Raw genomic sequence first — 15,111 nt, forward strand, 5'->3', positions numbered from 1 at the left:
TCAGGTGGTTCTATTACAAACCAGCTAACAATATTTTGCATTGTACTCATCCTCAACAGATTCTCTACAAACATCACGTTGATATGTGATCCGAGCATTCCGAAATGTAATTACCTGAATGGCTCAGATCACAGAGTGGTTGCCAGCTATTCTGGATTACATGAGGAATGTGAGGTGAACATATCAACATCCCACCCATCCCTTACCCGTTGATATTATGATAATGCAGTGTGTTAGGGAGTAGAGCCCCACTTACCAGGAACAAACCCTCTATACCTTTATCATTTCAATCAGCATTTCTGCAGTATTAGCTATAAAAAGGCCGATTGGTGTGTACACGTGGCAGTACTTATATGGTAGTCATGATGATGTCATTTCCTGTTCAGTGTTTTTTTATTACAAAAATGTGCTGGAAAATAGAAAACTAGGCCAAACACATTGATATGTTCACCTCACATTCCTCATGTAATCCAGAATAGCTGGCAACCACTCTGTGATCTGAGCCATTCAGGTAATTATCCATTTCTACAAGAGTACCGATTGCTTGTTCTGTTTTTGGTTAACATATAGCCCTATTCTACACATATAACTTTTGCACTTGCAATTACAATATAGAACCAATTCAAAATGAAAGTTTTAGCACACATTCCAATTTAGTTAGTCCAGGTCAGATCCAGTCATTATATATCCAGGTCAGTGATGGTGCTGATGACCAAGGCCTGGTTATGATATTAATTACATTTCGGAAGGATCAGTCTCATATCAACATGTATTTGGCACAAATACAAGGTTATGACAGCCATTTTGAAGATACACATGAGTTAAATGACATAAAATGACAGTTCAGGTATAAAACCAGCATGCGGTCATCTCTCATTGGCTATTTTATTTGGCTGTGACAGTGAAAACGTGTTACAACTTGTTCAAGGAGATGGAAGAAGAACTCAAAGAAACTGTAAAATCCTTGGCCGAAAGTGCCAAGGCTATGCAAGCCGAGATGTCGACGCTAAAAAGCGAGGTCACAAGAAGTGACAACAGTAACTCGCTCACTGGTTCGCATCACAGCAACCTCGTATCCGGTATTCTCCCTGCTGCAAAGAGGAGAAAGACCATTTCAGAAGGAGACGACATCAAGCCGATTACTGATGATGAGGCGGAGGATGAAGAAGATGAAAATGGCGAACCGGAAACCCAGCAGAGTTTATATGAACTGTCAGAGGAGGCCAGGGCTTTCATTGAGACGGTGTTTGTGTCGAAGCTGGACAACACTACCAGGAAGTCCCACGCTACCAAGTTTGGCTTACCAGAGTCTTGCTGACTGAGATGCCCAAAGTTAGATCCGGTTGTTGCCAGTACTGTTCCAGCAGGAACTCGACACGCAGACCGCACAGCCAGCCGCCTACAGCAGTTTTGGCTCAATGCTGTAAATCCCTTGGTGTACATCCTGGAGTCAGCGGAGGAGATGAAATTACCCAGAGACCATTGCAGCAATACAAACTTCATTACAACTGATAGGCAATGCAAATCAGCACAGCTCTATTGCCCGCAGGAATGCAGTGCTTACTCAACTGAATCCTCAGTTGAAGCAACTGTTGGGGGAGGCTGACTATAAGGATGCTCCTCCCATGTTATTTGGAGACAATTTTGGCTCCCTAGCCAAGGAGCGACTTGAAGCAGCAGCGGCACTGACCAAGACCCTTGGTACCGACAAGAATCGGCAGGGTTTTCACAAGAGCCACCCTCAAAAATATCGAAGCCGCGGGGGAGGTGGACATCACAGCAGCAATTACAGCAAACAGAAGGGCTGGCAATCGCTGGGAAACAAGACCAATCCCAAGCACCAGCAGTCAAGGAAATGACTATGTATAAACAATCGTGTGCACGATCTTACATCTTGTACTGTAAACAATTCATTAAATGCTGTAACCAGTACTCAGGTAAAGGGTCAAGCGCATTATGTACAGGCTCTCATCAACACCATGAACCTGTCAATAGATTGCCCAAAATTGGCTGGGCGTGTAGCACATTTCCTTCAAAACTGGAAAGTGCTTACCAAAGACCACTGGGTACTTCAAACCATGGGTGGGTACCAGCTAGATCTCACATCCACCCCACATCAATTTCGGGTACGACCCGAGATAAAGACATCAAAAGAGAACGCAGCATTAGTGACACTAGAAGTCACAGAACTGCTGACGAAGGGTGCAATAGTGGAGACCAATCTATCAGCAGACAGCTTTGTCTCCCAGATTTTCCTGGTGGAAAAGAAGGACGGAAGGCAGAGACCTGTAATAAACCTGAAGGGTCTCAACCAATTTGTCATGGCAGAACACTTCAAGATGGAGGGCCTACATATCCTTCCAGAGCTTCTGCAAGCAGGGGACTGGATGGCAAAAATGGATCTGAAGGATGCATACCTTCAGATACCCATTCATCCAACACACCAGCCTCTCCTGACATTCCAGTGGAGGGACAAGTACTACAAGTTCACCTGCCTGCCCTTTGGCCTTTCAGCAGCACCAAGGGTATTTACCAAGGCCCTGAAGCCAGTGGTGGGCTTCTTAAGGCAAGTGGGCTGTCGATTGATTATCTACCTAGACGATCTACTGATATTACATCAGGACAGGGATCAACTCCACCAATTAGTAAAACTGACTTGCCAACTCTTCGAGAGCCTGGGCCTGACAGTAAACCACAAGAAATCTCTTCTGACACCCACACAGAACCTAGTGTTCCTAGGGTTCAACATCAATTCTCAATCAATGGAACTATCACTTCCCCAGGAGAAACTGAGGAAAATCCAACAGGATTCCAGACGATTGTTGACTCAGTCAACAATGTCAATTCGGCAGGTAGCACAGTTTGTAGGGAAAGCCACAGCAACCCTGAGGGCTCTACCAACAGCACCTCTACATTACAGAGCACTACAGAGGTTAATGAATTCAGTGACTCCACCCCAGGATGGCTCACCAACACCAGAGAGGTTCGATGTAGTAGTACAGATGGACTCAACCAGCAGAGCAGATTTGAATTGGTGGACTATGCTGGACAAGAAAACAATTTCAACTCCAGTAAATACACCGATGCCATCACAGGCAATAGACTCAGATGCATCCAAGGAGGGGTGGGATGCGATACTGAACAGCCAGACTCGCACAGGGGGACTCGCACAGGGGGACTCGCACAGGGGGACTCTGGTCCCCACAAGAGGCATCCCATCACATCAACTACTTGGAACTTCTAGCAGCCTTTCTAGCAACGAAGGCATTTGAAAAGACTTGGCAAGGTATAACAGTCCTACTCCGCTTGGACAATGTAACAGCGGTGACTTACATCAATCAGAAGGGGTGGACAACCTCCAGCCAGCTATGTCTGCTAGCCATCTCAATGTGGATGTGGTGCATAGGAAAGAACATCACCCTGGTTGCAGAACACCTGCCAGGTCACCTCAGTGTGATTGCGGACCAGGAATCACGTTCCATGAGGGATCGCTGCGATTGGATGCTCAACCCCAAAGTATTCCAGACCATTCAGGATGCAATGGGTCCCCTGGAGGTGGATCTGTTTGCAACCAGACTGACGAAACAGCTCCCAAGGTTTTACAGCTGGAGACCAGACCCGGAGGCAGTGGCCACAGATGCATTTCTACAGGATTGGTCACAGCTTCGGGGATTTGCCAATCCACCTTGGTACCTGATCCACCGGTGTCTCACCAAAGTCAAAGTTCAATCAGCACAGATGGTACTAATAACACCTTTCTGGAAGACCCAGTCCTGGTTCCCCATGGTACTGGAGATGCTGGAGGATTACCCCAGGGCGCTACCAACCCAGTCAGACCTGGTTGTGATGCCAACTGGACAAGAGTTTCTAATACGAGAAGGAGTTCCGCCACTGATCGCCTGGCCCATCTCAGGGAATCCTATTCATCACAAGGACTTTCTGATGAGGCATCAAAGCTCATGCTCTCTTCATGGAGAGATAAAACTAACTCCAATTATGGATCATCCTTTACTAAGTGGGCTAATTGGTGTCAGCAACGGAAGAGATCCCCATACTGGACCTATAGCAGATGTGGCAAATTTTCTGTCATATCTCTTCTCTCAAGGTTATCAATATCAATCCTTAAATTGTTATAGGTCAGCAATTTCATCTGTACATGACCCAGTTGATGGGGTCAGTGTGGGGTCACATCCTACCATTACTAGGTTGATGAAAGGTGCATTTAATACCAGACCCCCTCTTCCTAGGTATTCAGCATTTTGGGATGTCGGTACAGTGATCACTTACCTTAAAGCTTTGGGAGAGAATGGCAACCTAAGTCTTAGACAGCTAACCCTTAAGACTACAATGCTTCTTGCATTGACTAGGCCTTCACGTTCTGCTGATCTCTCCAGCTTAGACATCCAATGGAGATCATACCAGTCAGAAGGGGTAACCTTTAGACCAATTCATCTAGCAAAACAAAGCAGGTCATCTAAACAGAGGACTGACTTCTTTTCCCAGCCTTTAAAGAAGACCCTAGAGTGTGTCCAGTAGAGACTCTAAAGGTTTATGAAGATCGTACTAAAGAATTTAGGCAGTTTAAATGTTCTTCTCCTACGACAAATTTATTTCTTTCTTGGATCGGAGAACACAACCCAGTAACGTCATGTTCTATTGCTAGATGGCTGAAGATGGTTATGATTGAGGCTGAAATTGACACCAGCATTTTTAAAGCACACTCTGTACGAGGGGCAGCTTGATCTAAAGCAGCTGGAACAGGTGTCACACCAAAGCAGATACTGGATGGTGCAGACTGGTCCTCAGAGGGTACCTTTCAGCAGTTCTATCATAGGAGACTGGAGAGTGAAGACAAAACATCCTTTGGCAGGCATGTTTAGTCCTCAGGGAGTGCTTCAAACAATACATGTTGATATAAGACTGAGCCTTCCGAAATGCAATTCGTAAATGGCTCAGGGCACGAAGTGCCTGCATGCTATTAATAATTACATGAGGAAGGTGAAGTTGAAATATCAACACGTCCCACTCCCCTCTCCCTAGCTTGTTTCCTGCTTTAATGTTTAGTATTTTTCTTTGTTGCTGTCTTTACACATATAGGTTTCCGACACTTGGGTACCACCAGCTCAATACTGATTAGGGCAAGAAGCTGCAGATTTTAAAGATCATTTCTACAAAAAAGCCAATGAGAGATGACCGCGTGCTGGTTTTATACCTGAACTGTCATTTTACGTCATTTAACTCATGCGTATCTTCAAAATGGCCTTGTATTTGTGCCAAATAAATGTTGATATTTCAACTTCACCTTCCTCATGTAAATATAAAATTTAATAGCATGCAGGCACTTCGTGCCCTGAGCTATTTACGAATGTGTGATGATGACACTGGATGATGTCAGTATGTTTAGTTAAATCACAGCAGGAGTAGAATATTTTAGTTGTTGACACCAGTCTGAGCTGAGGACAAGTGTCAATAACTAAGATATTCTACGACTGCTTTGATATAGCCAAGTGAAAGACTTGTGGATACTTTGATGTGTATGGCTTTGTATGCAGCTTGCATAAACTTGTAATATTAGGAGCTTATTGCTTGCTATGTAACAGGTGCTGTTGAATGATTAACTGCTTTATTGTATGAACTAAACTGACCAAATGGACAAGTATATATACATAGTTCAAGTTTGGTTACTCTACAATACAAGATCAACTGCCTGTAAAGACATTAGATGATAGCTAGAGTAAAAGCATTGATTTCAATGGTATTTGCTGTTGTAGAACTTTTCCCATTCCATTATACATGATGATGAATAATTTTGTTGGCCTGCTAAAACGAGTTCTGCCAATATCACTGTTCATTCAGTAACATCTAAGTATCCCATTTGCCAACCTGACAGATTAGCAAATATGATAACCTCCAGCAGGCTATGTATACACAGCATGTAGTGAGATGGGAATTCTAACAATCAATACAGTATAAATCAATTAAATGAGGTTATAGAATAATGTTTGTGTTTTGGTATTGTGCGACTATGAACATCTAAGTGAAGCAAAAAGGCAGAGTTAGGGTCACTACTCTAAAAATGTAACTCGTTACATATTACTAGTTACTTCATACAATATAACTTGTTACAGTTACACATTACTCCCAGAAAAATAGTAACTAGTTACGTATTACACGTTACTTTGAGGGCTGTAACTAGTAATATTATTACATATTACATTTGTTCGTTACCCAACCTCCTAAATACATGCTTCTAGCCTACAACTACAAGTGACGGGGCACTCCCCATACACTATCACTCTTTGTTCTTGCCTGTACAGCTGTATTCAGTGTTGTCAGGACCCAAAATGCAGCCAATCAAGTGCTGGATACAACGCGCATTAAAAAGAAGCAACACGTTACAATTTTCGGATGTGATATCCATTATATATTACTTGTTACTTTGTCATGTAATGCGTTATATTACTTCGCTACAACATAAGTACTGTAATATTATTACATAACGCATTTCAAATGTAACTCGTTACCCCCTACTCTGCAAAGAGGTATGTAAAAACTAGAATATTAACATTTGACGGAGTTACAAATTAACCTTGCGCTATAAAACTCACTTCTAATGTTTATACCAATGGTATCCTGCAATTACTTTCAGTAGTTGCAATATATTGCAGTATTTCAATAATCACAATGCCATTCGGTGTGTATTAATACCTTATTGCCCAACTCTACTTCAATGCCACTCTAATGTCCCTGTGCGTGGATACTCACCTAACCATGGCATGAGTGGATAGTAGATGATATCAAGTTTTGGTTCTGTACATAAGAACACAAAATAAGAGATTACTTCTCCATTCATACACTGTGAATACAGTAAGTATATGAATGCTACATGTATACAACAACATAACCAAGAGTTCACGTTATTAATTATAATTGTATTATGATTCCTTGACAAAACTACGCAGTGTACGTATTACCACCACTCGTTCACACAGTAAACGCATGCACACACACACACACACTACATACACAATATAGGTCATGCAACCTTGGAAGGCAACAGCAAGGTGGATCATCACTGCACACTACCAGTGCATACCTGGTTTACTGGCAAAAGTCATGTGTGAATCCACAAGACTCATTGGAATTTCAACAGCAGTATAAGCCCCTGAGACAGTAACAAAGTTCACCAAACTGTCCTTTGTGTGCAAAACTTAAACTTGAATGCTATCCCTGGGAGGTTTGGAAAGGGTTAATGTGTTCCAAATGATAGATTGTCATCAACATTAGCATTGCATTGTCAGGAGGTCACCACACACACACGCACGCACGCACGCACGCACACACACACACACACACATGCATGCATGATCATACACGCACCACCTCACACTATAACACACATGCACACTACACCACAAACTAAACACACTATGCACACGCACATAATCATGTACATGCACACACGCACGCACGCACGCACGCACACACACACGCACTACACACACAAACACATACGTGTGCATGCACACTAATAAACTATACATACCTGGACCAAAAAATGGTCTTGCTGTATCGGGGTGATGTGCATACAGCACATAAAACAGATGGCCAAAATGGAAGACATGCATCTTTGGGAATAGTTTAGCACATTCCACCATCCAATTTGCAGCTTCATCACGATTTGAGAGAAACTATAATGACAATAGTCATCATTATATGTACATAAAATATTTATAATAAATTATCACACATCAGTAGTGTCAAGACAAATGGTTGTAAGCTGCTATGAATCCTTACACTAGTAGTGTATAAACATGAGTATAACATTTTCAATAAAGGTGCACACTGTTTCCTGTACTACTATTTAGATGGTTGTGCTTTAAGTTCCACAGGCATAAAGTAGTCCCATAGTGGTTATTGATAACAATTACACATATGAGCAACATCTTCCGGTGAGAAGCCTAGTCCAGCTGTTGTGAAATGCATGCCTACACTGCACATTGCTGAGCCTGGATTTCTTTTCTGCACTCAGTAGGGTTTTTGACATGCCGATTATTTGGCCCTCAGTATATTTCACAGGCTTTAAGAGCCTTCTAATTGGGATAGAAATTATCAGACCACTTTATTTAAAAGCACGAGGAAATTAATTAAGGATTGGCAATGTCTGGAGTACATATTTTCTAAACCACACATTGGTTTCCATACATGTATGCTTTTCACTTAACAGTTCACAAAACTTAGACCTATAGAATTACCAATTGGCACAAACAGAGTAAAATAGCATGTTCATAGGTAAAGATATGGCTTCAAGAAAGTAGTACATGTTGTGGTGAAGAATAAGCCTGTTAGTCACAGAAACACTTGCTGAAAAGATCATTATAATTGATTTTGGTTTAAACTGCTGTTCTGTGCGCTCTGTGGCAATGCTAATGTGAGTGTCAGTGGTAATATAGATTGAATTTTATCAATAAGTCATAGTGTAAGATAAACTATAGGTACTCGATGACTATTAATGAAACTAGTTTCATAGACTTGTGGCAAAGCATAGGCCAAATAATAGTATTTTTCAAGAAGGCAACATATATATAGTACTCCAGTCATTATGCAATAGTTATAATTCATACTCAAAATAATGAAGTTTTAACAATAAGAACTGCCTACCTTCACTAGCAGATTGTTCAAGAAACAAGAAATTTGTTATTAGAGAAAAAATTACAGTAGAAAGTGGCTAACAATAATCAAAATGTATCATCTTATTATTGTTAACTATAATTGGAATAAAGAAAAAAAAACTTCAATCCAATGAACATCGCTTCACAAAAACCTTAGAATTTTAATACTGGTTACTTTTATGCAATATTTCAGGAGTCAACATCAACCTCAGGCCTGATTTTTACCGTAGCTACAATTGTTCACTGGGTACAGCTAGGAGACTGAAGGAATGGTTGGCTCAATATTATGCCAGGGAGGTTCCCTACCATTGCCTCCCACTTCATTTATCACATGTACACCCCTTATCCCTAGCACATAGCTACCCCCATATACCCTGTGGTCTGGTGCGTGTACGTGTGTGTGTGTACGTGTACGTGTGTGTGTACGTGTACGTGTACGTGTGTGTGTGTGTACGTGTGTCATGGGTGCGTGTATGTGGGGGGCACTCTGCAATAGCATACGTGTGGTTATAGAATGAAAATTATAACATACCACTTTTGAGTGTCCCCACAACCAGTGCATCTTCGGGTGGCGGGGTAGTCCGCGAAAAGCACGATGCATTTTCCAGAAATGAGCCACCACTTTTCCTAGCGCGTACACAACCAGCACAGTCAACACTGCCAACAACACCCTGACCATGATGCTCCCTCCTAACACTCGCAGTAGTGAATCCATCGCTGTTACTCTATTCCTGTCAAAGTTCAAGCACTTACAGTTGTGGGTATACTCTAGCAGGCTGAGCCCGAGGCCGGCAGGCTGTCTCACGAGGTGGGCACTAGCTAGATCGATCTAGATCCGCCCCTGATAATTAATAGAGTCTATTAGTTGCAGGCGCGGATCTAAATTTCACACACGGTAGGGGTGTGCCAACAGGACAAAAATTCATGGGTGGAGGGCTAAGTGGTAAGACGGTCGCACGGCTTAAGTTTAGTGTGTTAATTACATCCTGCAGATATTGATCATTAGTCAACCACAAATCTAATTCAACTCCTTCAGTAAATTTGCTTATATCATAACTTATTCAGGGGCGGTTCCAGTGGGGTTTCTGAGGTTCCCAGAAGCCGGTCAAGTGTACTTAAGTTGTTAAAAATACTCGTAAAAATATGATTTGCAAAGGCACAAGCCGTTCAGATAGATACTCTAATAGAGCAGTCAATCACTCTAATAAAGTATTAGAGAAGCAGTGACTGCTCTATTAGCTATAAATAAGGATTTTTATGTATTTTATGTGGAGGGCAGTTATTCTCAGCAAGCAGTTACCTTTTTTATTGGTCTTCACCATTAGTCTATAGCTATAATATTATGTTCCTGATCAGAAACCAGACACCAAAAATCCTGGAGCCGCCTATGATATGGAATGACTGCCAATGACTACCTCTATACCACTCACTATATATGCAGTAGAGTAGGTGCTGGTATTATGAGTTAGGGGGTATTGTACATGTGGGTCACATATATAGCTTAAAATAAATTTAATAGGTTCAATCATGCAGATTTAAGATGAAAGGGATGCTACCACTTTAGATCAGCATAAAAAGTGATCATAAGTTAACCACAAATCCAATTAAGAGGTTACACAGGACTTTAAACTATGTCACTATAGAAATAACATTCCAGCTGCAGATTAGCTACCTGTACTCCTTACCATGTAGTAAGCAGGACAAAGACATGAAGTGTATGTACTAAGTTAACTAAGGTGGTTTTGAGACTTTTGACAATCTTTAGAGTTCCTGCAAATGTTTTCATAATATTTACCATAATTTGACATGACCTTATGAGCATAGTGACTCAATACTCCCATATGACTCATAATACCAACACTTACATGGCTTCAGTGAAAACATCAAACAACCAATACATGGTAAGTAATTTTTTTGAAATTTTAGCATATGGTTACACCTTTAATTTCCCTACAAGTAGTATGAAATATTGGGGTCACAGTATTAGGTGATGGTGGCGCTTTTAACTTAAGTGGCTCTTAATTAACTGATCATGACTAGCTTTCAAATAAATACAAGTGCTATGTAGAGGCCTAGGGTAGTTTGTAATTATAATCAATGCTTGAACAATAATATAAGTTTATTTTGTGTGTGGAAGAACATCTAAAGAGATTGATTTGATTTTTTCTCATGCATACAATAATATGCAATTACCATTCTTCCCTACCATAACACACACACACAGCACACCAATAAACACAATACAAAACACAACACAACCACTAGACAAACATTGCTGCTCATACACACAAAATTTAACTGCATGATTATTTTAAGTTCAAAGGATACAAATTCATTATACTATATATTTACAAGTAACATGCAGGCCTGAGTGTGGCAGCAGTGAGAGAGGTCCACCAATTAAGAAGTGGCAGGCAACCGGAAAAACTTTATGGAGCCATCACATAATGCAATATTATCTAATAAAGCATACATGTACCACTAGCTACTTATTGGAATACCCCTCTAATTAATGTATAATACATAACTTAGGCAGCTGAAAATATTATTGTAATGACATGAAGTTATGGCTCATAAAAGTTTGAAAGTAGCTATGCAACAAATTAATGTGCTCATGGCCGTGTGTACTGTTCTTGTTGTTCTAGAGGTGAGACCGTGAGAGGTCTCTATAATAATAATAATATTATTATACATTTTCAGTTTTTCACATGGCATTTAGACCCCACAGAATCACAGATATAGAATAATAAAGTCATAATGATGGACATAACCTACTTCGGGAACAGTCAAATTGAATGTAATAGCTTTGTGCATGTATGCATTATTAGACAAAATCAGTTATGAATCGAACTTTTGACCAGACCTGTAAACACAGACCTTCCACACATAACCATATTATTAACTTCATAACAGACTGAGATGCGAACTATACAGAACTTCAAGCCCATGCCAGAAGCTTCAACATTAGAAGCTGTATATAAGTGGTGATATCTGTGACAAGATATATAGTGATTGTCACTGCTTACTATCACTAAGAAATCCAGTAGCGATCACTATCTTATTACCATGGATCTCACCACGTATTTTTTACAGTAGTGTAATAATGTTGTGCTCTGTTAAGAACAGCTTAGGCCACTCCAAGTCATACCTTAGTTTCTGGTCACTCCCAAGCCTACAAATGGATGCGGGCGGGCGGATGATCAGGACTTCAGGACTATAGACTCTACTGTGACAATATACTGTATGGTATTATTATTTGCTCAATTTAGCAAATTCATGTTGATTTTGTTTTTAGTTAAACTTAACCAACAACATAAGTAGTTGTGCTTCGGCAAAAAATGCACTAGGAAAGTTGTTGATGGATCATGGCTAGCTATACATGCACTGATGTATAACATTTAAGTATATTTATTTATTTATTTAGAATATACTATAGGAAATGTTTTGCTCATGTAGCTACTTATGCTTTCCAAGTGAAATAAATGTCTCGTTAGCTATGTCAGGAAAGTATTACTATGACTTATAGCTAAGTTGTTCAAATGATCATGATCCAAAATGAAATTTAACTTCTATTTTCACATCAGAAATTCTTCATTCAAATGTGAAGTCTTAGCCCACTAGCTATGTGTTTCCAGCCTTCTATTCAGTAACCTTGAGAAAAGTAACTGTCAAAGTTTTGAGTCATTGAGTGCTCCAAACTAGTGTTTTTTAGTGATCATCTGGGAATGTTTAAACTATAAGGGTTTCTACTTGCCAATCTAATTTTAGTTATGGAAAAGTTTAAGTTTAAGCTCACCAAATGTTGCCGGCTTTCCATACCCCTGTAGTGTTCAGTGATAAGGAATTTGAAGTTACTAGACTAATCATTAGAGGACTACATTTGAATTATAAAGTTAAAGCTATGGCCCATCTGCATGGACTAGTAGTTAATGCTACTGAAATTACTTTGGTTACAAAAGCATTAGTAACAGTTATAATCTGAACAGCTATATAATCAAGGACAAAACTAGCTATAGTTAGAAACATTTTATTAGTGTGGCATATATACCTAATATTAGAGTTAAGAGTAGTGTGACTGCTCTATTGGAATCCCTGACTGCTCTATTAGAGTATATCGATCTTTTGCAGTAAAAAATAAGTGTCTTGCTGGGTCACGTGCACTTAAGCACCTGTAATATTAATAATAGTCCTCATAAACTAGGGTTCCAGGTTTACCATGCGGGCGGGTGACCAGAAACTAAGGTTTGACTTGGTGTGGCCTTATCTCTATGTAGCAAAATAAAATGTAAATTAATCAGCTATTATAATAGCTAGGAATCTTATATTAGCTACATGCTCATTGAATTCTGTAAGCTAATGCTACTGTAAAGAAGTAGCGCTGCACCATAATCAGCTTGTTACAGATTCAGTGAAATTAAACATGTATCCCTTAAAAATGGGCATTAACAATTTCCACAAGTTGTTATTGTTGAAATGTGTATATGTGACCCATGAAATTATGGCCATGGAGTGGCTTCAAGTACAACTATATACTATATACATTATATTACTGTGCACTTTGAAAAACTCAATATAATAATTATATGCATCATGAAATGTCATAAAAATTAATGCGTGTACAGTATATATACGTGTAAATATTTCTATAAATGTCCATCAATACATTGTGTGTGGCAGCATACCAAACTGTGCAGAAGCGTACTATCCTTGGTAGAATGCTTAGGAACATGACATGAATCTGTGTAAAATGTCTGGCGATTAAAAAAAAACAGTACATAAGCAAATTGATGAACTAAACACTCCTCAATACATATAGAGCAAAGCAAAGAGCCTACAGTAATTATGTGAATTGAAACACAGTCCAGTCAGATCACTATAACTCCAAAAGTATACTCACTAGACAAGGCTTGAAACTTTCACAGCCCATTGAATTTCCCACTAGACACCAAATTTAAAGAAGTCATAAAATGAAGTTCAAGAACAATGCAAACTCAGCGGGTTACATATGCTGTCTCTGAAACATACTTACATGTATACACACACACACACACACACACACACACACACACACACACACACACACACACACATGTACACACAAATACAAACACACCTAACCAAAATAAACTCTCGGTCTCAAATAAAGGCCCTATTTCATTACAGACCAGGTAAAAAATGTTTTTAAAGAAATAGAAACCCAGTTTTTATATGATAGATACGTACACCTATACATACAATCATAGTTATGTACATGCATACAGATGTAGGCTGAGAGTATGCATAATATAGTATATGTCTGCATATTGTATCAAAACACTGTTTCTATATGTGACCAGGCCTGCGAAAATAGGGCATGTGGGCACAAACTATACCCCATCACTCTACTGATCATATCTCGGTGCTGGAAAAGTATATTCCCATTCTGTAACTTGCATCATGATGCCAATTAAATACTTACTAAGAGCTGAAAATTGCAATGCCATAGCATAATGGTGCAAAACGTTATGAGTGATGGAAGTGTGAAAAAGTAGGCAAAAATCATGTGCCCACATGCCCTATTATCGCAGGCCCGGTCACATATGCACATGGACTTGGAGTGCCCATGCAGATCCATTCCTAGGAGCAAAACAACCCAGTATAGTATACTACAAGAGTAAACACATTAATAAAAACTAGAAGCCCAGTAAATACTATTATACCTTGCTTAGACCATCAATAAAATTTTGGCAAATAAATTTTTACGATTTTGTTTAGCAATAAAGAATCTCAATATTTTGTGATTCACAAATCAATACTTATTGGTTGCATAATTGCACAATAGCACTTCAACACAAATACCAGAAATACATAATTATCTCCTCAAATCTAAGGGTAAGCCTCGAGACCACTCTCCATTTTTTTGCACATATATGAATGGGATATGCCGATTTAAATTTAACTGAATGTGCCACTCCAGACATCTATGTCATAAACAATTGGTAAACCTTTTTGTAAAGGTTTCACAACTCTTGTTTAGTACACTTATCGGTAAGAAGAAACCATTAACCTGTGCTGAGTTAACACACACTCTATACAGCAATCATTTCTTAGATATACATTAGCATAATACATTTTGCTCAACTGACTGCAGACAGGTAAACATACATAAGTACACACCCCCACACCCACCAATTCACATGGATTTTCAGACAATTTGATGTCAGTAACATAGCCAGCAGTGGTGAGCTGAGTGATAGTTCTGCTTAATCAATTATGTCATGATAGTGAGTAACATTATGATGACAATGATAGCATGCAATCGTACTGTCATGATAAATTATGCATATCTGTACTTAAGTCAAAAACATGGCCAACACTGATAGTGTTGAAGTTGAGGAAACTGTGACAGTCCAGTAGAACATGCACAACAAAGATTACAACAACAATGGACTGTAAGAAA

At 39.6% G+C, this 15,111-nt stretch overlaps 1 protein-coding gene across 7 annotated transcripts in view; it reads right to left on the reverse strand.

Moving 5' to 3' along the window:
* The window catches only part of LOC136257080 (ultra-long-chain fatty acid omega-hydroxylase-like), a 57,082-nt gene extending 47,578 nt beyond the window's left edge, over nt 1–9,504 (reverse strand). For all 7 annotated transcript variants that reach the window (XR_010701799.1, XR_010701798.1, XR_010701800.1 and 4 more), the window contains exons 1-3: nt 9,205–9,504; nt 7,547–7,691; nt 6,766–6,810 (exon numbers count right to left, since the gene is read on the reverse strand). Coding sequence is in view for 4 of the 7 variants with exons in the window: in XM_066050199.1 (XP_065906271.1) it covers nt 6,766–6,810; nt 7,547–7,691; nt 9,205–9,387 (373 nt within the window). In the remaining 3 variants the exon portion in view is untranslated. The remainder of the gene's footprint in view (nt 1–6,765; nt 6,811–7,546; nt 7,692–9,204) is intronic.
* Between the last annotated feature and the right edge of the window lie 5,607 nt (nt 9,505–15,111).

Source organism: Dysidea avara, chromosome 5 (genome assembly GCF_963678975.1).
Source record: "Dysidea avara chromosome 5, odDysAvar1.4, whole genome shotgun sequence".
In the NCBI taxonomy this organism is placed as follows: Eukaryota; Metazoa; Porifera; class Demospongiae; order Dictyoceratida; family Dysideidae; genus Dysidea; species Dysidea avara.